The 25,380-nt window shown below is 38.7% G+C and overlaps 2 protein-coding genes across 4 annotated transcripts; one reads left to right on the forward strand and one right to left on the reverse strand.

Moving 5' to 3' along the window:
- Positions 1-1,589: 1,589 nt before the first annotated feature.
- On the reverse strand, positions 1,590-8,061 carry LOC103142765 (inactive phospholipid phosphatase 7). The gene is made up of 3 exons (XM_007558979.2): positions 7,775-8,061; positions 6,925-7,657; positions 1,590-2,837 (listed from the first exon to the last, which is right to left on the reverse strand). The coding sequence occupies exons 2-3, from the start codon at positions 7,403-7,405 to the stop codon at positions 2,449-2,451; spliced, it is 870 nt and encodes a 289-aa protein (XP_007559041.1). The 5' UTR covers positions 7,406-7,657; positions 7,775-8,061; the 3' UTR covers positions 1,590-2,448.
- A 2,958-nt stretch (positions 8,062-11,019) lies between these two features.
- On the forward strand, positions 11,020-24,217 carry fam78ab (family with sequence similarity 78 member Ab). Of its 3 annotated transcripts, none has more exons than XM_016674735.1 (3): positions 11,020-11,224; positions 12,337-12,640; positions 19,563-24,217. In XM_016674735.1, exons 2-3 carry the CDS (start codon positions 12,378-12,380, stop codon positions 20,086-20,088), a joined length of 789 nt encoding a protein of 262 aa, XP_016530221.1. In that variant the 5' UTR covers positions 11,020-11,224; positions 12,337-12,377; the 3' UTR covers positions 20,089-24,217. The 3 variants fall into 3 exon arrangements, with proteins under 3 accessions (XP_016530221.1, XP_007559043.1, XP_007559042.1); XM_007558981.2 differs by lacking the exon at positions 11,020-11,224 and adding an exon at positions 11,231-11,568; XM_007558980.2 differs by lacking the exon at positions 11,020-11,224 and having other exon boundaries at positions 11,575-12,640.
- The last annotated feature ends 1,163 nt before the right edge of the window (positions 24,218-25,380 follow it).

A 25,380-nucleotide genomic window follows, 5' to 3' on the forward strand; every position in this document is an offset into this window, starting at 1 on the left:
ACATCATTGAGGATGATGTTATCATCCATATATTTTCACAATATGGCTATTTTCACAATATAGCTATTTTAGCCATATTGTGAAAACAGGACTAAAAAATTTAATAGTAACCATAATAACATGCATAGAACAGCAGATGTGATATGCTCAAAGGTATGAGGCACCTAAAGGTTGTTGAGTCTGATCTTACCTTAATCTAAGTGAAACACAGCTCAAAATTAGGAGAAAGACACAACAGAGGGACATGTGGGGTCTGTGAACACTGACTGCATGCACAGGGCAGAATAGTCCAGAGGCACAATATTTTGGTTGCACACCAGGCAAGCCGAAAGGCCTTGATTTTGAAGCAACAACTCTTACACATGTTCCGAAACAAACCATTCTGTTCATACAGAGCTGCAAAAATTCTGGCATTTTAGAGCAAATTTGAATTTGAATTTTAACAAGTTGTTTACAAATTGCTTATCTTTTTATGTTTTAGTTTGGAAGAAACTGTTTGTTGTTCTGGTTTATCTATGAAATGTTCTCAGTTGTTGGACACTGATGGATCATCTTTGTACAATGATGGATCCCCTCAACTATTTTTTGAAAAGACTTTTCAGAAAAGAATTTTTTTCGTTTTGCTGTAAAACATACAAGGAAACATTGTCTCTTTTGACTCATCATAACTACAGAACCTTACAAACATTTTCAAAAGGATGTGAACTTTTTTCACTTTTTATCATGTTGCAACAACAAAACCTAACAATTTTACATTGGACTTTTTTTTGTTTTGTTAATAGACCAACTTGGCAGACAACTTTGTAATGCAATAATTTCTGTAAAGGATCAGGAAGTAGAATAAGGAGTTTCAGTTCCTCATTATAACTGCGTTAAAGACCACAACGCCTTGCATTAGTGCTGCTTCCTTTGTGTGATTGTGGAATAATACAGCTTTTCTGTCCAGGTCCGGTTTAGTTTGTGAATATTTGGGTCCCAAGTATAATTGAGGTGTGAAGAAACAGCAGATTGAAATTCACTGTTGATAAGAAGTACGTCAGCAGAACCCCTCATACATACAGTTCAAAGGTCAAGAAATTATTCTCCCTTTTGAAAGTTAGTATGGATGAATACAATTTTGCTCATGTCCAACATTCCACATGGTAGAGAGATCTCACGTTGCACGTGAGGTGGTTCAGGGACAACTTTAAACAGCTACATAGAAAAATGTATGTGCTTGTTTCTCCGGCACATACATTTCAAGTTGTGCGAAAGCTTTGAGAAGGATTTCAATTAACCACACATCTTTTTTTTTTCATTTTTCTTTTTTTTTGCTGACCCTGCTGAACCACATGTGATGCAGTGAAGTGCATGTGATGTTTGAAGCAAATGAATGTATTCTAATGAACCACTAAGATTTGGGTAAACATCTCATTAATCATGTTTATTCCTGGATAGGATTGGTAAAACCTCAAGAAACTCAAGTCACAATCATTTCTGCAATAAAAAAAAAAACAGAACAAAAAACAAACAAACAAACAAACAAAAAAAAAAACAGTTTTTGTTATTGGAAATTTTGTGCTACAGAATTGATAAAACCCAAAGACATATTTTGCAACTGTATATCTGGTTTTATTTTTGAGATGCAGCAACAAAGTGTAAACATTGTACACAGATTTCTGCACAGTACAAAGCTAACTCATGTACACTATACATTGTTCATTTCAAATATCAAACAAGTTCCACCAAAAAGTAAGAAAGAAAATAAACAAAACACACTTCATATGCACGCATACGCTGCAGCTTTTCAGTGAGGCAGAGAGCCTTTAATGACAAACCAATACCATTTGTAAGGTTAGGTTTTGAAAGTACAAGAAAAGTATTGAATTCTCCTTGGCATCTGTGCATAAATGGTTCAAATCAGTTGCATAAAAAAGGGTAGAGTGGAACTTCACAATAAAAAGTGCAAAAGAATCCATCAAAAATATACAAATATTACATCAGTGCCAAATAAGAATAATGAAATGTTGGATATATTCTGCAACCAACTCCCTACACTGTTCAGCACGGTGTCAGTTAAAGAAAAAAAAAAATAATCAAAGGAAGAACAAGAATGAGTCATAGCAAAACTGAATGGAGGATTGATACAACCAAAAACAGGATAAACATTTTTCATATTCTTTTGTCTTCAATGTTTGTTAAAACTGGGGGATTAAAGATTAAATCTAGAGTTTATGAAGCTGTAAGAAAATCCTGAATGGGCCAGGGGCCTATGTGACTTTTTTTTTTTTTTTTTTTTGCTTATTGCATGCAAGTCAGCATTTGCATCCAAAATATCAGCTTTCTGTGGTCACAGCTTAGTAAAACCTCTCTACTGCTGCATAAATAGCTCCTTTAGACCAAAGATCAAAGTCTGCAGTATTGCACAGTTGAAATATCAGTTGCAACGTCATGTAAGCCGAGCAAAGCTCAATAAAAAGGGCTCCAGCTGAGTGTACTTATGGATATAAGAGTCTGACAGGTGTTTGAGGACAGCCACACTGTCTCCATCAGACTAAAGTGAAACATGCCCAGAGCAAAGCCGCACACCATGTCAGTTAGGTGGTGTTTACCCAGGAGCACTCGAGAAATGCCCACCAGGAAGGCCCACAGCACCAGCAGGATGCGCAGCGGCACGGCCAGAACCAGGTGAGACAGCAGGAATTTGGAGACCATGGCGGCCCGGCTGGCGTGAGCGGCAGGGAAAGAGTACACGTCCATGGCGACGCAATCCAGGAAGCCTGGCGCCATCTCCCACGGTCCTCTGCGCTTCACCAGTCTCTGGACTCCAGCAACCGTCATGACGTCAAGGATGAGGGCTACGAGAACAAACGAGAGTGGAAGAATCAAAATCTTAATGCTGTGCATAAAGTGTTCAAAGAGTTTCACTGCATAAATGTTTCCACTAAGGGAGTCGTTAGTTTATATATATCCACGACATAGACGGTAGATCTGACTTTTCCTTTTACCTTTTCTTGGAAAAGATTTGTGATATGCAATATGCAATGTTAATGACAAAACAAGTGGAAAAATATACTGTATTAGAAATAGCAAAAACACAGATTTGCTGAAAATAACAGGCAACAAAACAGTCTAAGAATAGTAAATGGTTAAAACAGATGACATGCAGTTAGTTGTAACACTTCACTCTGTGTATCTTATCAGCATTTCTATTTTTTAATTCCCTTGTTTTTCAGTTGAGATAAATGTCACTTAACAGTTCTCTCATTTCTTGGAATATTTCAAGTTACTGATCAATGTATTTGTTCAAGCATGGAAGCAGTAATCTGACTGTCACATAGGCTATGATAAGCTGTACAATGTCTTGCTTTACACCTCCTAAAAATAACTGCAAGTGAAATACTGATTTTTCTTGCATGTACTTGTTTCACTATTGTAAGATCTCACAATCCTGCTGAGTCTGAAAACAACTGGAATACATGTGTAAACAGATATCTTGGTGACTAAGAATAACCAGTGTGGCATACAATAACACCAAGCAACATTTGCTCCAAGTTCGCATGCCGGAAATTTGTAGAGTCTTTTTATAACTCAGCGACAGTCCCAGAAATATCCATGGCCCCTTTGCTATCTCCAACTTCAAGTCTGCCGTCGTCACACACTTAAAATCAACTGTTTGACAAACTGGGTTTGGTGCCCTGATTCAGCGTTCTCGTAATGCTATCTATTCCAGCCGCAAGAAACCGAACATATGCAGCCAGATTTAAACCAAGGGAATGGTTTAAATCAAAACATATTCATTTGTTGGAATGGCCCAGTCAAAGTACAAACCTTAATCCAAAACAGAATAGGGCTGAAAAATGTGCCACAATATAAGTGTCTCATATCAGTCGGTATTGATAATAATTAATTACATTTTTTTTGTTGTTGTTTGTTTGTTTTAGATATCTGAAATAGTGCCAAACTGGCACCATGACCTTTCCTGTTTCATCTGCAATTTTCACTCCACTCCGCTGTTGTTTATTTTTAAGCAGTAATGAGGCACAGTGGGGGAAGCTTAAACTGTTGCTACACATGTTACTCAACAGGTTATTGCTAGGTAACCAAAGAGTGAGTGAGTGAGTGAGTGAGTTAGCTAATGCCACAAATCTTGCTAAGCTGGCCGTGAGAGTTTAAACAGCTTAGATCCCCCAGAATGCCGCGTGGCTCTGGATTGGAGTTAAGTGAAATTACTGAATATATATTTATATATATATAATTTATATATATAGGTGCTTCTGCAAGGCATTCAAAATGCGGTTTCAGGAGGTTTTTATAACTAAATATTCACATATTCAATTTCACTATAAAAATTCAGATATTACATTTTTTGTTTAAAAAAATACCTAAACATGAGGAGTAAAAATGCATTGGCTTTCCAACAAACAGATTTTCAATACAACCTGATTATAATTAGTGCAAACATGTTGTGTTCATTCAGAATTATAAAAAGCATTTTTTTTCTAACTCAGAAAATTGAATGCTTTTGCAAATTTAGAGAAATTTTAATAAAACTGAATAAAATATTTACTGTGTTTTCCTCAAAACCTACAGTGATTGATAATAATGCAAAAACCTCTGCATAAAAAGGGAAGTGATTGTTTCAAAACAACACAACTGCAAAAAAAAAAAAAATAAAAAAAATAAAATAGTGTATCATATTCAACTGAACTCTGAAATGACAGTGTTATCAAGTAATATATAAAATCGAAAACACTTTCGGCCACCATTAAATATTACTTCCCCACTACTGTCGCTTCTGCGTGTGGATTTTCTCCAGAACAAAAAAAAAATAATAATAATAATAATGAACAAGCACAGGAGCTCAAATAATACCCCAAACACAATGCAACAGTGTCCCAAATCCAGAGATTTGTTGGCTTCCAATCAGTTCCAGCATGGCCTCAGTGAGTAGATTTGTAATACTTTCAATGTGATTAATCTGTATTTTGTGCTGAGACTGGGTATTTGACTGCAAACATGTGACTACAAACACACAGATGTCTTAATGATTCTGAAAAGATCAAGCTTTGTTTGTGGTGCAGGGTAAAAAAAAGAAAATAAAAAAAAAGACATTTAATAAAGCAAAATTATTTACGAGTCTGAACATGACATAAGCTAAAAATGAAATAATGCAAGCTGGCTTTTCACTGCTCAGGTTCCAGGCGCATGTGTTGCTCTGCCGGATCAAAATTAAGCCATTAAAGTTTTTGATTAAGGTTACGCATACAACCCAGCATCAAATATGAGACATAAATATATTATTGTAATTGGGAAATATTTCATTTTTAGTTTGATGTTCATCTTATGTTTCCAAAATAAATCGAATATGGGAATGATGTTGAGAACTCTGAAGTGTAGGGTTAGGGTTTTTTTTTTTTTTTTTAGGAATGTCAGGATTATTGTTTCTGTCTGAGCTATGTGTTGAGTCCTTTGCAAAAAAATCTAAAATATTTTTGAAAGTCATCTAAGCAGCTTTTAATGTATAGCAGTAAGCAACGCTAAAGTTTCAAAGTAAAAAAATTGTTTGAGATAAAACTGAACTTTCTAAAAGATAGTAAGCTTCTTGACAATAAACATATTTTTTAAATAGCTAAATACAAGAGTTATTGTTCATCGTGCAAGTACATTTCTCTTCATTCACATATTCCAAATATTGAATTTACAAACTTTATACAGATTGTTGAAGCCTTTACACGTTGGGATCAAAACCACACAAACAGAAGGGATTTTCCAAGATCTCACTCTACCTACGGTTGAATGTTTTTAAGATGTTCTTGCAATATTTTGGAGCTTGCATTATTTTGAGCATGTCATAGGCATGGAATTTCTAAAATACTCACATCCCTAAAACATTTCCACATGTTGTCACTTTTACAACAACAAATTTTGATGTATTTTAATGGGATTTTTTTTATTTGACTGACTCACATAAACTGACTGACATACGAGGAGTATGTCATAAGCTTTGAAGCTCTCACAGAGCAGCGTTCCATCAATCATTCAGATAAAAAGAGTGAGGAACTGCAAACCTACTTTAACATGACCAACCTGACCAGGCAAGAAGAGCATCAATCACTTAGGCAGTGAAGAGGACCGTGCAACTCTGGAGGAGCTGCCCTGTACCACAGTTCAGCTTGAATAATGACTAATTAATTAATGTCTACTATTAAACGTGCAATCCGCAAATCTGGCCTTTGTCGAAGAAGGGCAAAAACAAACCCGTTGTTGAAAGAAATCCATTTGGATTTCGAACTGCAGTTTGCCACAAGCCTAACAGAGCAAACGTGTTTCTTATAAGACTTAAAATTGAACTTACATCAGAAAAATCTATGGAACAAAAAAGTAACACTGCATATTATCCTGGACACACCTTTCCCATGATGTAGTATGGTGGTGGCAGCATCATGCTGTGGAATGCTTTTCTTCAGCATAAGAAGCTTTTGGTGTCGCTTTGCAATGTATGCTTTTCTCTCATAAAAATATAGAAAAAATATGTAGAGCCTATAAATACTGTATATATCCTATCCTGATCCTTGACTTAACTGTGACCTAGTGAAAATGATTGTTTTTGTGTGTGTGTGTGTGTGTGTTATTTAAAAATGCCATTTAATTTAGAAATTTCTGCTCACAGAGGGAGAATCAGTATCATTAATCGTCGCTTTTACCCATGTTTCTGTTTTTGTGAAACAACGAAAAATTTCTGATTATAACACTTATAATAAACCCTTGTATAAAACCAAAGGTTTTAACTTAAAACATTTTAGTTGATGTGTCAGATTTTATAAGAATTTATGAGCGAGACAAAGAAATAAAGCAGCAAAAAGTGGATGTGAATCAGAATCACCCCCCAAATAATGACCCGGCGTGTTGCAACTTGGTGAATGCGATGTGGTATTTATTTACCCAGCAGCAGATTGACCAGGACCTCCTGACCAGCCAGAGTGTTGCTCCGTGTCAGACATACGATAGTGCCAATGATCCACGTGATGCCGTGCCCCGTGAGCGCCAGCAGGGCCACCATGGACCTGCAGCCTCCCCAGGAGGACGACGTGGAAGCGCACACCCCCATTCGTTTGGACAGGCAGATGTCAATGGCGAGGAGGGAGTTCATTGCTATCCCTTTGAAGGAAGGGTTGAGCTGCATGCAGTCCTCCTCTGGCATCTTGGTGGACTCTCTTCTGTCCTTGCTGCCGCCTTCGGTAGGTTCTTCGCTCTTCTGGATCGCTTGGTGCTTGGTTTGAGGCGCGCGTTTAGGACCGCAGCGATTCTCCGGGGGCCCGGAGCCGCCACGGAGGGGTTGATGATTGAGAGACATGAACTCGGGTCTGCTCAGGACGCTGTTCCTCTCCCGCGCCCTGGATCTCACGTTGTTCGCCGAGGGCATGTTTGGTCAGAATCGAGTTTTCCTTCTGAGGGCCCAATAAAAGATAAATCCTCGGAAGGTAGTTCAGGTGGCTGGAGTTCACCACGACGGCCCACTGTCTCGGAATAACACCAGTCCTCCCCCTCCTGTGGCCTTAATAGCTATATTTAGTGTGGGGGGAATGCGCGATGTCCATGTTGTTTATATCACGCAGACCGGCAGAGCGCAGCTACTGAATGGCATCAGCTTCCAGCCAATCCCGTGAAACCCGACCTACAGCATGGGCACAAAAACAAAAAAAAACAAAAAAAGATCAACATGAGCATTTCAGTTAGGCACAACAATACAGCACAGCTCGGCGTAAAATGTGAAAGAAACTCGTGGTCTCACCTCCGGCATCAGATCCTCCCCGCAGCATCCATCACACCTGTCACATCCTGGGAGCGAGTCGCCATATTCTGGATGTAGCAAAAATCCGAGAGAGCATAAAGAAAGGAAAAAGACAATGCAGCTGTGTTGCTGCTGCATCTAGTGCTACTGCGCAGATTTGACGTAGTTCACGCACAACCACGATTCAGATTAAGCGGTGCGCTCTGACGTACAGCGGAGTTCTCCAAGGTGCTTAAAAAAAAACAAAAAAAACCCCCCACACATCACAAAGCTCATAGGTTCATTTCTTATTGATCTCCAAATACCACAGTTTATAAGAAAAAACCCGTCATTAAATAATAACTAGGGTAAATTATTATTGGAATATAGAACAAATACATAATTTATATCATAAATACAAATTTTAACACGCTTAAAACACATTTTTATTTTCCAAACCAAATATTCTTTAAATTATTTCACCATTTCTCTAATAATTTCTACAATGTTACTTCATTGTATTTCTTAACCCTACCCATCGTAAACAATGGGCGTGACTAGCTATATTGTGGTCAACACGAGCAGCTTAACCAATCAAATGTTAGGATCTGGTTGAAAAGTCAGTGACAGTTTTAATTATGTCCTGCTGATCTGCAGTAAAGCAATCAAGAACTAATTGAATAACAGTTGAAATTATTATTATTATTATTATTATTATTATTATTATTATTATTATTATTATTATTATTATTTTAAATGATAAAATCTTTGAATTTTAATTAGTTTGTGATTTAGGTCCTTACTCAATAAATGTGTGGTATTTTAATACTTCAGGAGACATATTTACGTACATTAAGGTCCTATTTATTATTTATTACATCTCATCTTGGTTTTTTGACAGTAACTAAGTAAGTTAGGAATTTATAACAGCAGGGGTGAAAGTAGTTTTAAATTCTTGGGGTTACTATGACAAATGTATATTATATATTACAATTGCTTCTTTGTGTGCTTTGGAGTTTCTGTGCTGATTAATTCTTTTGCAAAGCGATAAAAGCTGCTTATAGCTCTTGCGTTGTTACAGAATGGAGCTGTATTTCCTTCAGCCCACTGGCTGCAATGTCGACACCTTGAGATGCCATGAGACCTAAACTCTGAAAATCATGGCATGGAGTACATCCCAGTTTTCCATGTCTGGCATATAACCATTCATTTTACCTTTTAAACTGGTTATATTGATCCTGTGTCCAGACAGAGGGATAATCAGTAGCCCAGCATCATGACCTGTTTGTTCTGAAGATCCTGCAGCTTCCACTTCATCTTCCTAACATGGCGCCTCCTCACCCTGACCTCTCATACTGATAGGAGGAACCACAGAGCTCTGTTAAGTTAAAAGCACATCTTCTGAAGTTGAGATATTTTTCCTCCAACAGGTTCCAGAGGAATTACCTCAAACCAGATGTTGGACCGGATTTTATTTCAATGTTATTTGTGAATGTTAGGGCCTCATTTTCAACAGTGGAGCTATAAAGGTTGAAAAAGGTTATCATTTTGGAGAAAGCCTCATCAACATCAAAATTTTCACTAAATAAGAAGCAAAAAATTTTTGATAGAGGAAAAATGTCTCAGACTCTGAGCTCAAACCGAGGCAATAAAACTATTATTTTTAAATTAGACAATTTAATTTCACATTTGTTTGTTAAATACTTAATGTTTGATGTTTGTTGTGAATGACACATACTCACAAAGAACGAGGTAATTAGTCCAAGTTTGCAGGGGCTGTGTTAGTCACAGCAAAGGTAAACAAAGGTAAAATAACTGCACAGGTGATCAACTGTAAACCACTTGCACCTTTTTACTCTCTCTCTCTCTCTCTCTTTGTAGGTTGCCGTGGCAACCGCTCGCTCCTCGAGCCGAGCACAGATTACATTTGGTCATTAGATAGGTTTTCAGGCTTGATATTTATTTTGCAATTATTAATTATTAATCAACCACCCCGAAGGTGGTTGATTAGTTAATTTTAAACTCCTGCTCTGCTAGTTATTTTGATAATGGAACCGAAACGCATATAATTGCGCAACACCTTATTGAAACAATAATTACTGAGATTATTATTTTTGTTGGGTCATTAATTTGAACACGTTTTGTTGACCTTTTTTTTTTTTGTTGTTGTTGTTCTTTAATAAAGTTATGAACGTTTTGATAAGCCAGTCAGAGGAGGACGTGCTGGTCTCAGTTTGTCACCTAATGCCGAGATCGACTCAAAACCTTCCGCGATCGACGTGTTGCAGCCCTGCTCTAGCAAAGCACGAAGAGTTCAGAAACAATATGAAATGAGAGAAAAAAGTTATTTATTAACTGATTAAATCGTGTTTTGGATTGTTCTTGAAAAACTAATCACTCACAGCTGATTAGTGGGTGAACTCACGGCTGCACAGTGAACCCAATGATTCTTTACAGCAGACAGTCCCTCCCTCTCTTGCAGGTACTGCGTACCCCCGCTAAATCTTTTAGGGGTACACAGTACCCTATCGTACCCCCCCCCTACTTTCACTCCTGTATAATAGTATTAAACAGAAAATGGAGATTTTAACAAATAGGCCCCACCTAGGTGTAAATAAAATTTAGAACTTAAATTATGCTTTTAGAAACTAAGGTTTCTAAAAGCAGGTTGGACAAAATAGGCCTGTTACAGTTTCAGCGATCACAAGTGAAAACACTTACAAAATATAAAGTTCACCACCATTTCACAATATCTGATATTTTCTTACTTTGTGAAACAAAAAAATAATTCGGCTTTTCAGAATTATTTAAAATAGGGCCACATTTAGCTAATAATACAGAACAACAGACAAAAGTATCAGTATGTGATGGGGTTAGCTGTGAGGGTTATGCAATACCCCAAAAGACAATTCGAGCTGCAATTGTAGAGAAAGGTGACTTTATAAAGTATTGACTCGGGAGGGCTGAATACAAATGCCTGCAGCACTTTTTATATTCTTATTTCCAACAGATTTAGAAAATCGTTTCCCTTTCACATCACCTATATGCTACTTCATGTTGTTCTGTTAACCTCAATCAAATACAATAAAGTTAGTGGGTTTGTAACGTGAAAAAAGGGGGAAAAAAGTTACATTATGCGGTACGTCATGTGGTACTTTTTTTTTGAAAAAAAAAAAAAAAAAAAAAGAGAGAGAGCTGTCTATTATGCAGTAATTATACTGAATCTAATGATGCCTACGTTTCCCATCGTGCTCACTGCTCAAGGCGGAAGTGTCGTCATGGAGATGCTTATAAAGCTGCTTCTCCGGCGGCTCTGTGAGCAGCGGGGTGAACCTGCCGTTGTTACGATGGGACGGTGACAGAGATCTGACAGCTCGTTCAGGAATTTCTCTCCAACAGCTGCACAACCCGAAATGCTAGCATACGACCCACTGGCTTCAACAATGTGACAAGACGCATTGTTTGGATTAGGTCTGTCATTTTTTAAATTTATTTATTTCGGACTTTAGTGGGGTTCTTTTATTTATTTTTTTTTAACATAGTCCTATGTTACCGATGGATCTGGGGGCAAAACGTTGACCCCGCAGTGTCCTTTGGATGTCGCCGATGTAGTCTTAAACTCTGCCGGGGATGGCTCTCCTCTCTCGGCGGGACGGTTACCGCAGCCGCCGCTGTGGAGAAGAATAACGGGAGGGGGATAACGGATTTACCTCTCAGACCGAAGATCTGTGCGAGTCAACGCCTTGCTCCTGTATGCTCCAGGAATTTTTACACCACTGAAGACACTGGATATATTACACTCTATTGTTTTATAGGTACACCTCTTTTTGCATGCTGTTTTTTTTTTTTAATCGGCTATAAATAGACAAAACTCCTGCATTCACACTGCACGAACCCTTAATCCGACATACAAATGTCTTAACTCGTTAAGTCACTTTTTCATGCGGAATTGGGACTCTAAATTAAGAATATGTGGACTGTAGCCTATCCATGCTTCAGACAGTCACTTCATTTAAAACTGATCCACAACAGCGGTCTTTGATCATGATTCATGTCACCGGCTGGACGTCGTCGTCTTCCTGCGGATTATCTTCTGATGAATTATACAAACGGAAATCTGACTCCAACATGTAACATTAGTAGTTCTTTTAATAATTTAGGCCAGAATTACCACCAGCCTCTCAACGATCTTGTCAAAACTGCCTCTAGATTCCCCCTTTCCATGCAGTTGTTTTGTATCTTGACAGTGTGTGGCCATCAGTGCACGCATCAGAAAAGTTGTGATGCCCAACTTCTGCAAGTGAAGTTGCATTTTCGCACCGGAAAGCATGCGCTCTGCGGCTGTGAAGCTTTTCTATTGGCTTGCCTTCCTCTGCTGTGACAGTATCGGATCAACGCATGGCAATTTTTGTCACTCTTGATAAATATAAAGGCGTTTTGGTTTTGTAGACCTTCTTCTTCTTCTTCTTTTTTTTTTTCGGAGGGTTGGGGAGGGAGAAAGGAGCGTGTAGGTCCAAAACTTATGGTGATTCTTCCTGCTGTCTCCATGCGTCTTTCTTCTTCTCCTCCACCTCCTTCTCCAGAGCTTTGGGCGCTTTTGTGGATTGTGTTACAATTCAGTGCAATGGGCTGCATCCAGAGCCTCAAGTGTAAGCCCAAGAGTTTCCGAGACAGCGTTATCGTCCTGGAGCTGAGCACGTCCATCGACTCCAACCCCACCAGCATCGACGAGGCGTCCAGCGTGGTCCTGCGCTACCGGACGCCGCACTTCCGAGCTCATGCGCGTCTCCTGGTGCCGCCTGTAGCGGCCAAAGAGACGTGGACCATCGGGTGGATCCAGGCGTGTAACCACATGATGTTCTACAATACATACGGGAACAAAGGGATGTGAGTATACACGCCTGGCTCTTTTGGCACGTTTGACGAGTGAGTGCTGGTGCTAAAATGAAGTAAAAATAATATAAAGTAGAAAAAATAAAATAAAGCAAAATAAAGTAAAATTAAATAAAATTGAACTCAACGGAAGAGTTTTAATAAAATCATTCATCTATGTAAATTAACTTAAAAAATGACATATTTATACAATAGTATTAATAATAATAATAATAAAAAATATTATTCAATTTATTATTTAAATGGAAAAATATAATAAGAAATTGAACTTATAGTTTTGACTTATTTTCTGTGCTTGGATTGACAGAAAGACTACTTGTTTTGCTTTAATATTATTATCCAGGTTTGATTAGAACAGAAAATCACCCAATTGGAACTGTGTCTCATTCTAGTATAAATAAATAAATTTTCTGGAAATTTTAAACATGATGATTAAATTATGTATAAATATTTGAAATTACAGTGGTCTTTTCAGAAAAAAAAACAACAAAACTTGAAAAGTATTCTGAATTTAAAAGATAATTGTTCAGTCTTAAAACACAGAGAGCAGGGAATGACTTTAAGAGTGAGAGCCCAGCTGCCAAGAGGGAGACTTTTTTTTTTTTTTTCTGTTGTCTATTTTTTGTTCCATTTCATTGGCTGAAGGTTTGAATTCCTGTTTTCGTGCAACAAGTAATGCTAAAATTACGTGGCAGAGGAAATGTTACTCAGAAGTGAAACTCTTGCCGCATCTGGGTTACACAAGAACACCTGTGGGGTTTTTTGCATTGTCTGAAAAAACAAAAATGACTAACACGTTCAAAGCTAAGCGTGCAAAAGCTCTCGCCTATGGCCACTTAGATGAGAGTATTTAAATGAGAAATAACTGCTGTGACCTTTCATATTCGTTAGTGACAACTACTGTTGTCCTTCCTTCTGTTTCCTCTGTGTCAGCAGACATGCAGTGCTCGTCTTATTTACTGTGGGTAACCACACGCTGATCAGAATATACTTTATCTGTAGAGAAGAGGATGTCTGCGTGCTGCAGCACTAAGATTAGAGCCAGACACCCCCACCCATGTGTATGGCCCAACATGTTTCTTTCCCCCTTGAGCCCCCTGTTCCAGTGGCAGTAAAGGTGAATTCTCCCGAGTGTGTGATGGAGAGATGGATAAAGGGAAGGATTAGCCTTTAAAAGTTCGGCTTCGTTTGTTCGCCCAGTCTGCATGTGCATCTGTCAGAATGTCATCAAAAACTTTATTTCCTTTAATTTATTTCAAAAAGTGGAACTTGTGTCTTATATGGAGTCATTACACATAAAAAAAATATAATTTCAAGTGTTTATTTCTGTTAAATATGATGGTTATGGCTCGCAGTTGATGAAAACCTAAATTTGTATTCATCAAATAAATAAATAAAAAAAAAAGATTACATAAGATTATTAAAATAAAGGTTTTCTAAACAGGAGGCCACTAAAGCAGGCGTTGGCGCTTTTGGCAGTGTAGGCACGTCCCAAAAATAAAATCCGCTTCTCTGTAAAGTTTGTATGTAGAAGGAAGTGGGGATTTCTGTTAATATGTCCAGGTAGACAGCTGCTCTGACTTTGGACTTCATACAACATAATGGATCAACACCAGCAGATGGCATGGCTCTCCAGTCACACTGAAGTCTCTGCTTCTCTAGTCTTCCTCTGGAAACTTGATTTCCAAATAAGATGCAAAATTGACTTATTCCAGAAACAGGATGTTGGACCTTTGAGCAACTTCTAGTATTCGGGGAAGACTTTGAACATTTAGTGTTCAGGAACGGCTTAACATAAATATGTCTGTGTGGTGACTCTTAACACTTTGACTCCACAAGCCTTTGGTTTTTGAATCTTCTCCAAACTCTTGAATGGACTTTGCCACACAATCATTTAAAGACTAAGGTCATTTCTCTTGCTTGTTCAACTTTTTCTTTTTACTCTTTGTTTTTCTTCCACTCGACTTTCCAGTCATTGATTTACTCTGTGAAAAGCCTGCTTCCCCTTAATTGTGAAGACCACAACATAGAACTGTTGTATAAAAAACATTTCTTTTTTTCTTTATTGGTTTGATGTAATGTTCAAATTTTCTGAGAAATTTGGGGTTTTGTTAGCTGGACGCCATTATCACCAAGGTTAGTAAAAATAAATGCTTAAAACACACTCCTCTCTGTGTAAGCAATCTGAATATTAATTGTATTTCAGATTCAAATTAATTGAATCACTGAAACAAATTAAGTTATAGGTGGTTGTCTAGGCTACACTCCTGCCTTGCAGCAAGAATATTCTGAGTTTGAATCCCAGTCTGAGGTCTGTCTACTTGGAGTTTGCATGTTCTCACCATGCATGCCATGCATAAGTAAGTCCTCTCAGGATTCTCCAGCTTCTTCTCACAATCCAAAAACAGGACTGTTAAGTTAATTGGTTACTCTAAATTGCCCAAATGCTTTTGCATGCATTGGTTGTTTATCCTTTGTGTCTCTCCCTGTGATGGACACCCTGAACGAATTATTAACATAGACCTGTTAAGTATTTGCAGGACTATTTTTGTGGGGATTTTTAAAATGTATTTATTGCCTCATTTGTGCCACTAAGCCGCTTCTGTTCAAGATTTATTGCATGCAAGGGAGAAACAGCTTTTTAGGGATACAGTAGGTGTTGTTGGTTGAAGGAATCAGATACTTTGTGACCACTGTAATATTGTTATTTGTGTTGGACGATGTTGGACATGAAGGTAGGCTGTGGAAAAGCAAATTCAGGCAACGGTGAGCAATAAATGCTTTTTAAATTGACAAGATAAACACCACTGGAGATATTGGACTTTCTCAGTTTTCATCCACAACTGTGATGTGTGCATCAACCCAGCTCATTGTGCTCCTCAGGGTCTTCAAGCATATATAGGCCCAGCCTTCACAGTATTAGTAAAAAAAAAAAAAGGTTTTGACATGCCTACATCTAGATTTGTGAAGGTGAAGACATTTAAAAAAAATATATATACTAAATAAGTTATTTTAGTAAATGCAAATGCCACAGCCCAAAAGTATCCCACATGCCCATTTTCTGCAGTTTAAAAGTTACCGTCAAGATGCAGTAGAAGATGAATTCTCGTTGCTTGAATCTCACACCGCATAGTTGCTTTTGGTGGTGATAACGGCCCAGCATGCTGTAAGTGCACAGAACAGCTGAGGATGGTAATATTGATAATTTCTCGGCTGGCTTTGGACGGTGGACTCAGGATTCTGTGCACATTCATCACTCCCATGTGCACCGTTGGGATATTGGGAGGTACGATTTGGTTGGTTTCGACATCCCGTGTGCGTCTGCTAGGAGGCAGGCGTATACTTGCATTCACGTAGAAATGAAAAGAAAAAGAAACTGCTGCTTAAAGCTCAGACTTTACACAAAAAGCCTTCTCGGTTTTCTTAATGCAAACACTCTCGTCTGCTCTGTGTCTTGGACACATTTACTCTGTAGGCATCTGTACTTATCTACAACATTCAAAGTAACAGGAAACGGCAAAGAGGTTTCTAGTAGTGGTTGCAGATATGCGTTTTGTCTCCCATGAAGGAAACCTGTCAAGTCCTTAAAATCATGCACAACGTTCCAAATTCATTCATTCAATCTGGGTACTTTCGAAGTAATCACAATACATGCACCGTTTACAAATCTCCAAACTACAAGCTTGAGTTTCTGTCCGGAAAGGCAAACAACAGGAAGTGTACACTAGCGGTGGTTTCCACACTCGCGTTGTCAGCTCCGGAATGGGTAGAGGTATCCACGGTTTACCTGTGTTCACTGCTTGGTGCTTCCTGTCTCCATTAAGTATTTTTATGCTGGGTGCAGTAATGCTCCATCTGAATAGAAGACGCGAAGACAGCGCTCTCCTTATCCGTAGGCACCAGTTGTTTTGAATATTTTACTTTTTGTTCCGACTTATGCATGTGGAAATTTTTATATATATTTCTTGATTAATTAAAGTCAAGAGACTTTAAGTAAACAGCAGAGTTTCTTGGCTTTCCCATTTTGAAGAGTAGCTAAGAGAAAATGGGCTTTGCGCCACAAGCTTTTGTAATAACTTGGATTAATAGTTTGTGTAATAGAAATTGTAGGGATGCCACCGATTTTGGCACCCACGCTTTTGTTTAAGTTAGCTTTATCTCCATTATTCAGTGTGAGTTCATGCCACAGCAATAAAAGGTGCATTTATTTCATAAAGCTTCTTCCACATAAATGCATGCATGTAAATTTCGGGTGGAGAAGCAGTAAGTTGTGTGGCCGTTCATCGCACTGCTTCACCTCTATTCTGCTGATCCTCCAAATCAGGGAACGAAAGGTAATCTATTTTCACATTGCAGACAGAAAATCAATGTTGGTCAGAACAGAGGGACTTAAGATGTTCTTTGTCATTTGCTGTATGTGTCAAAATATTTCATTAATGAATTGTAGTTTTAAGTCAGTAGGAAGAAAACCAGAACTATTAAGCTGTCAGGCTTTGAATCGGCTTAGTGCTTCTTTCTTGTGTGGTTAGGCAACAAGGTTGAAATGAGTTACTATCAATGCCGAAAACAAAAAAAAACACATAAAATGTGACTTAGTTTTCAGTTTGTGTCATTTAATCACAGATTTGGTCATTTGTTTAAGTCATGGCCATACGATTTTTTATTTTTTATTTTTAATGTTGCTATTAACATTTTTGAACTTGTCAGTAATTGAGAATAAAGAATGCAAGCAAGAAAGTAAAGCACACATCTTCCTACATTCACATAAAAGCTTCACAAACAACTTTTTGGTACGTTAAAGTGCATCTCCACCATATTTTTATGCCGTTGTCTCCCCAACAATTCAAGTTCAATAAAACCAAAATAAAGTTTCCATTGTTGTCATTTCAATTGACAGCATAATAATCACAATGTTTAAATTATGTGCTCATTCTGAAAAAGCCAAGTCTACAAAGAATTACCTTTATGCAGTTGATACATTTCTCCCTGTGATTTAGCCACAGTAGCCAAGCTTTGCCGATCCCTTTTAATTTTTTCAAACTTTTTTTTTTTTTAAAGACGAGGTATATTCTGTACCAAGGTGACCCAGTCAAAAGTTCTCGGATCAATACCTGCTGCAGGAGACGGCTCTTCAGCTCAATCCTCAAACAGCAGACCAGTCAGTGGACTGGATTGTGCGTCTACACACACTGCCTGCTTAGCAATCAGCTGTGCTGTATTTTCTTTGAGTAATAAATTACCTGAACTGTTGTTTTGCACATTTTGAAAATTCTGCCACCCCGCACCAAAACTTTATCTGCACAATTGTATGAATTCGTTCTTCCTGACTTCCTGCCACTTGGCAAAGATAATGTCAAATGAAGGGGCCGATCTTAAGAGGTTTTGGTATGGGCAGAGATTTATCGATAAGAGATTGTAGGCTGATTTTTCTTAAAACTTTTGTCATGTCTGCTAAGATTGTGTCTAACCTAGTTTCTTGCTAAAAAAAGATTAGCAAGAAATCTTGAAAGTAGTAGCCGTTAAACAGTGTTTAACCGATTGAAAACTGTCAAAATGATTTGAGTTAACACGGGATAACTAATGACTAAGAGATTGGTGGTTTTTTTCAAAAGGTTTCTTGGTTTTGGTGTTTTTGTCACTTTCCGCTGTTTCAGATAAATGCTGATTTAATGAGCTAAATTAAAGAGTTAACAGTTTGGATTAGATAGAAAATAGTCACTGTAATGGAGTTTCTACAAATGGCAGCATCATTGCAACAGAGACCTGGAGGACACGCGCGTGCGTTTGCATATCGCCGTTGCAGACCAGGCCTAAATACTGCAAAGCAGTGCAAAGTTTTCTGCTGTGTCTAATCTGATTTACAGTGAGGGAGCGAGATGCGACTCTGTCTTTTACCCTTAAAAAGTCAATCAGATTCTTTTACTTTTCCTGTGCATGACCGTCTGTCTGGACATCTTCATCTTAGCTGAAGCTAAGATGAAGCAACTTAAAAAATATAAATAAATAAAAACAGACTTTTCTGCACCATGTGAGTTCAACTGAACCAATACAAAAACAAAATGTAGCAATTACTAGTACTTTTAGCTTGCCATTGTTTAACCAAGGCTTTATAAACTTGTCAGACTTCAAGGGATGATCAGATTTTTGAGTAAAACAATAAATGATGAAGCATAAAATATAAGCTTGTTCCTCCTCTTTTAAAAATGGTGAAGCGGTTACTCCTCTTGCTCATTTTTCAGGCCCCTGTGCTATGGTTACTAACTGTATTCATTTGTCTCAGTTTTTATTCTGCAGAGATTTGTAAAAGGCTGCCAATAGTTATAAATCCAGTATGATCTATGAAAGACAGAATTAAAAGGTTGAAACTTTGCCATTATACATTCTCCCACCATGGACTGAAGTTGGCTGGATTAGTTCTCCTTCATCAATTTGACAAAATATCTATTGATGTTTTTGGGCTTCTTTTCATACCAGACTTTTTCCATGCATGATATTAATCACAACTACAAAAGTACAAAATAGTGAAGGTCAAATCGAGATGACCAGTACCTGTTGAAGCAGCCTAAATGAACAACCGACATCTCTTTGAAGGAAATAGATTTCATTTAAATTGTTTTTTTACATGTATGTTTTTTCTTTGACTTCATTTTTCACATCACCATAGTCTTGGTCGGGCAAACTGAAAATGACCCGATTGTTGTCAGATTTCTAAATATGAGTTGTGTCACCTTGCATTTAAAATAAGACCTGCATAATTTCAAACATTGCAATGGGGGAGCAGATAAATTCAACATGGTGTGTTTTCAGAGTACGGCTTCCATACCTTTACTCTTGATTAATTACAAGACAAAAAAAAAAAAGAAGAAGCAAAGTTTCTTTTTAAATCCTCATTTGTGTCTCTATTTCTAACATCCAGGTCAAGTTGGGAGCTTCCGGACCTGCGTGACGGCAAGATCCAAGCAATCAGCGACTCGGACGGCGTCAACTACCCGTGGTATGGCAACACCACAGAGACCTGCACTGTGGTAGGGCCCACCAAGAAGGACAGCAAGTTCGCGGTCAGCATGAACGACAATTTTTACCCCAGCGTTACCTGGGGAGTACCGGTCAGCGACAGCAACGTGCCTCTGCTCAGCAGCATCCAACGCGACCAGAGCTTTACCACGTGGCTGGTTGCCATTAACCAAGCCACCTCAGAGACAGTCGTTCTCCGGACAATCCGCTGGAGAATGAGGCTTCATATTCAGGTGGACCCAGAGAAGCCTCTGGGTCAAAGGGCTGTTTTAAAGGAGCCTGTGGCCCAGGAACAGCCTCAGATACTGGGCAAGAATGAACCCATCCCCCCCAACGCCATGGTGAAACCCAACGCCAATGACGCCCAGGTGCTTATGTGGCGGCCAAAGAAAGGTGATCCCATGGTGGTCATCCCACCTAAATACTGATCTGCTCCTCTGACCAGACTGGCCTTTGATACCCGCTCTACTTCATCCCTTAACTCTATGTTTTGTTTACGTTTTGTTCTCCGTTTTTCACCAACCTCTCAGTGCTTTAATCCATTTTTAATGTGTTTTTTTTTTTTTTTTGCCCCAACCCAATTCTTTGCCTCTATAATCCCCCACGTTAGTGAAATAAACACTGACAAACACGAGAAAGAGGCTAATAAAACCACAACAGACGAAAGGACCAGATGTTCCTTTAGAGGAAGGAATTTACTGCAATTACCTGCAACCATTCTACCTTCAAACATAGGTCGGGTCTCACTGTGCTGAAATGCAAAAAATGAACAGAAGCAGTGTTTAATTTATAGTTTAACGCTCTGGCCGACTGGGCCGGCTGATTAGACCGTGGGCGAGGTTAAGCGAGACATGATCGTGTGTGCAAGGCATGCCGCACAAACCGTGTACGAATACAAGTGGTATTTTTTTTTGTTTTTTTACTATTGTTATTATTTATAGACTGAAAGAGGGTGCATTCACTTGTGTTTTATGCTGTTTGGTTATTTACATGACGAAATGCATCGAGTGACTTAGATTTTAGTCATTTTTAAGGAATTCTAGATCTTCGATCCATGCTGCCTTAAGTTTACATCGCTTTCCACTGCAAACGTTTTCGCCTTAAACTGAAGTGCAATGCAGTCATTTAGTCGCCGGTCCCGATTCTTCCAGAGACGCTCGGTGCTGGCACGTGTGGGTTTAGGACCGGAACCAGAGCACAAAAGAAAAATTCTTTTCAGATTGAATCTTTGACGTGTAGAGGAATCCAGTGTCTAGCACCCGGCGTTATGAGTGGGAAAACTGTTATACAATCGAACTAACTCAGTGTGTTTGGGTTTCAAGTGCATTATGCAACAAACGAGATGCTCTGTGAAGCCATCAGATGTACTTAGCACAGTAAACTAAGAACATGTGGAGAAAATTCTAGCGAATAGCACAGTTGACCTCATTGTTGTCACTTTATTCTGCCGATAGGCTGTTGTAGAATTGACTGCATCAATCCATCTCAGGGCCTCCGTTTTACTTCCTCCTTGTCTGTTTTCATCTTCCTGCCACTGTAGCTTACACAGGACATAGAGCAATTTCCCTTTTTTTACGTGTAACTAAAAACAAGAATCTGTCTTTGAAGAAACTCGTCATGTACAACAGTATCCTCCACCAACCCTTTCTCACTTTTTTTCTTCTTTCTCTCCACTGTCGGGGATGACTAGTAGAACAGGAAGCAGGAGAATTAATGCCGACTGCTCGGCTGGCATATAGATGACCCACTTCTCCTCTCTGCCTGTCGTAGCTCTCGCTGCATGCCGGGCCTGTCTCCCTTCATTTTACCGCCAGCGAGAGTTAACGCAGGCACACATGCATGAACAAAGAGCGCCGGTCAGCTAAACATCAGCGCTCAACAACCCAATGCTCATTTATCTAGAAGACTTTGAGAGGAAACCAAAATTAGAGCTGAATTTGACTTCAGAAATTTTCTTTCTCCAAAGGCAGGTTTTTTTTTTTGTTTTTTTTTCCTTTTTCAATTTTTATTCCACCAGACAAATTGAATACACATAAGGCTCTCCTGTTTATATATTTAACTTTGTATTTAAATGCAAACCTTTCTGAAAATTGAACGAGAAGTGCTGCGTTTGTCTCATATCAGTATTCTAGATCTGGAGCGGCGTCCAGGAATTGGCCAAAAACAATAATAAAAGTGCGACTGCCACTGCCTTTGAAGCTTACCAGTTAAGCCATTTTATCTCATTTGCATAACATGCAAAAATAGAAGCACAGCTTCTTTTACCTTAAGGCTGGACTAAAGCTAGTATATCCTGACGACAGCTGGGACAGGCTTCACCCCGCCCACGCACCCTGTGACCCAAAACAGGATAAAGCGGATAAAAAATAATGCAAAGTATTTATTCATTTATTTATTATTTTTTAGATGAATGAACATTTCTGAAAACCAATTGAAATTGTTCTCCTGACTACAGATGTGGGTTAACACTGTTGGAGAATAATCTCCGAAGGCTCTGCAGCAAATGCACTAGAAGTCAAACAACATGACAAAACCGACAGATCAAATCCATCTGTGGATTTAAAGTCATGGAAAGACAAAGTTCAGAATTTTTGAAGTGAGATTCTGTAATGTCTTCCCTGCAGTAGATAACAGTCTTGCTGCTTCGGTTCAGTATACATCCAGATTAGTTTTTTTTTTTTTCTCTAAGGCTAACGCTAACAGCTAAAAGGAAAAAAGGGCCGAGACAACAGCAGACGTCTACCATCTTAAAACGACTTCCTCTCAAAAGCGCCACAGAGGTTTATTCGAATGGAGTTTTTATAAACCATTAAGCTAGCATGTTAACATCAAGCCTTTATTTTAAAAAAAAAAAAAAAAAGCTGATGACTATATGCTCAGAAAATGTAGGAAGGAGGTGTTGCGCAAGCAGTGGTCTTCCTGTGTGAAACGTACTCTGATTGGAGAATGCAGAAGCATTTGAAGTCAAAGTTTCTCACAGGTAAATATTACAGCAACTTAAATGAACACTTCTTTATTTTTTCGCGCTGCCTTACTTCTTTGTTGTTGTTTTTTTGGTGATTACTCTGACTGAAAGGGCTTTACTTGTTTCATTCTTAGTATGTGTTTCACAAAGGAAACTAATTGGTGGCGCACTGCCTCCCATCTCCATTTCCTGTGTAAATAATCAGGATTATTTTGTTTTAAATAACCACATTGGGTAAATGTGACAGTGATGTAAAGGTTCATAAAATGCTGTTGACGTACAGTTAATCGCTATGACTATCTAATGATTACAGTTGTTTTAAAACTGTAAAAGTCAGCTTTAGTTTTGGCCCTTCTTGAACCGGCCATTTGATTTATCCTTCGGTCCAGACTAATGCGGATTTCTACTAAACGAAGACACCAAGACAGTTATCTGCTGTGGACGAGACACTTGTCTGCTGATAACTTCTTTAACCAGACTTGACTTCTAAGGCTCATGAACTATCTCTTAAATACTTTCTTAATTTCAAACTGACACCCATGCTTGGCCTGAGACGGCCACAGTCCCAGGCTGAGACACGGGTGAAAGAAAAGGGAGGCTCAGGCTACTGCGGGACGGCTGTCACATTTAGATATGCAGTGACACACTTTCTGAAGCACCTCTTTGGGCCCAACAGAGCTGAGCCGGACTAGCTCGAGTCACGGCTCGGGCTTACGGAGTCCAAATGACAACAGTAAAGGGCTGTCGCAGTCAGAGGAGTGAATGTAAAGGTGAAGACAAACTCATGCCTGTCATAAAAACGACGCAGACATATTTTTGAAAGCAACTTGGATGCAATCCAAACATTATGAAAAGATTATTATTATTTTTTTCGAATTTTATCCCGTCACCCCGCTGCACGGGGACTCTTTATTTCACAGACTTTGTTCTGAGATTCCAGCCAGACATCCTGTAGCGTAAATACTCCACTTGTCTGCCACCATTTTCTCCACATACAAACACACACACACACACACGCACACACACACACACAAAGTACAGCTGAGGTTATGTCCTTGTCATAAAGCAGGGGTTGAGCTAGCCCACACCAGCATACAGCCTCCCCCTGAGGGGAAGGGAACAGGCCGGTATCTGATTGTCACTGCGGTGTCACATTGGCAGTGTGTACTCATTTAGAGCGGGGGTGACGGGGGGTCGGGGGGGACGGCGGCACGTGGATCATGCGACTACAGGCACAAGCGAACAGAGCCATAAGCACAACACACACCTGCTCACTACTAATATTTAGGGAGTGATGTGCAGATGTGCAGCTTGTATCTTTGGTTTGTTTTAATATTTGAATTTTAATAATAATAAGAATAATAACAATAATAAAAGGAATTTAAGAGGTCACCGAGTGTGTGTTTGTCCATAATCATCAGTGTTTATATGTTGGATTGAAGCTAACGAGCTAACGGGCACTAAGTGTCTTCTCTTCATCTCAACCTGTCATGTATGATAATAACGTGTAAGCTGTGTTCACACCAATGAAAAATGTCAGCAATGCTACATGTGCTTCCTTAAAAAGAAAACAAAACAAAAAAAAAGCCAGAGAAAAACAAACAAAGCTTCCAGATTTAGCAGAAGGGTTGTTTTGTTGACAGTCTTTAATTCTGTTGTTCAAAATGGCGAGATGTGCCAATGTTGGACAAGAGCCAAAACTACGCTGTGTGACGCCGGCGCCCTCGCGAACTCATAAAAACCTCCTGGCCCCTGAAGTGACCGCTTGGTTTGAATAAATGTTTTTATATTCCCAGAGAAACATTGTGGATCGAATCATGTCTGTGAGGTTGTGTGCCAAGTAAATGGACGTCTCCTCTCCTAAACCCACACCTTCACAGTTCTTCTGAGGGCGGCTACTTTTCCTTTTTGAAGAAAGTATCTGCTCTCCCCTGAGCCACTCAGGAATCCCTCGCCTCATTTCCTGGCTTTTGTTTTTGGTTTTATTTTGAGAAAAATCCACTTTCCATAGGCCTGTCAATAGGCTCTCTCATTATTTCAGCAAATTCAGTTCATCATTTTAAAGGTAACCCTCTCCAATGTAGCACACAAGATAACTAAAGGAAATGAGTGTGTTTGATTTCTTGGAAGCACAGTACACCACTGGAGTATTTTGGGCCGAATGTGTTCTTTTTTTGTGTACCAATACTTGAAAATGGGTTGGTTCTGGCAATTGTTTAAAACTGTGAAAATGCACAACACCAGGGATAAAAAGCCCTCTCATATATATATATATATATATATATAAGATTTTTTTCATGAAAGAATAAAATATACAAAACAGAGAATATTGTGCTTTCTTTATTTTAATCTGAGATGTGAATATTTCACCATGTCTCTATTTTTTGGTATCACTTAAATTATTACATTATGATTATGATATATATATATAACAATAAGGGAAGGAAGCGCAGCAAAGTCCAGGAGAGCTATTCATACAGGTGTGCAGGTGATAGTGCAAGAATGAAGATGTTTGATATTTGCATCTTCCATAAAGGCTTTTATGGAATATGCTATGCTAATGGGAAAAGAAAGCCATCTTTAGCTTGTACACATCTGAAGGAAAACTGCCTCATTAGGCTTTGTTTGTATTACACAATATCAAAGTGGAATAATAATATTAGCGACGATCTTGGAAAAAACAATTATTACGGCTTAATGATCTGAGACGTCTTGTTAGGCAGCATGGTTATGCAGGGGTAACCAGTCAAGGTTG

This window comes from Poecilia formosa, unplaced genomic scaffold (genome assembly GCF_000485575.1).
Source record: "Poecilia formosa unplaced genomic scaffold, Poecilia_formosa-5.1.2 Scaffold100, whole genome shotgun sequence".
Classification (NCBI taxonomy): Eukaryota; Metazoa; Chordata; class Actinopteri; order Cyprinodontiformes; family Poeciliidae; genus Poecilia; species Poecilia formosa.

Excerpts from the sequence above, each read along its gene's own strand:
- fam78ab (XM_007558980.2), top strand. The coding sequence starts at position 12,276 with ATGGTGATTCTTCCTGCTGTCTCCATGCGTCTTTCTTCTTCTCCTCCA. Across the intron at positions 12,641-19,562 it reads ACATACGGGAACAAAGGGAT|GTCAAGTTGGGAGCTTCCGG; the intron begins GTGAGTATACAC and ends TCTAACATCCAG.
- LOC103142765 (XM_007558979.2), bottom strand. The coding sequence starts at position 7,405 with ATGCCCTCGGCGAACAACGTGAGATCCAGGGCGCGGGAGAGGAACAGC. Across the intron at positions 2,838-6,924 it reads CCTGGTCAATCTGCTGCTGG|CCCTCATCCTTGACGTCATG; the intron begins GTAAATAAATAC and ends TTGTTCTCGTAG.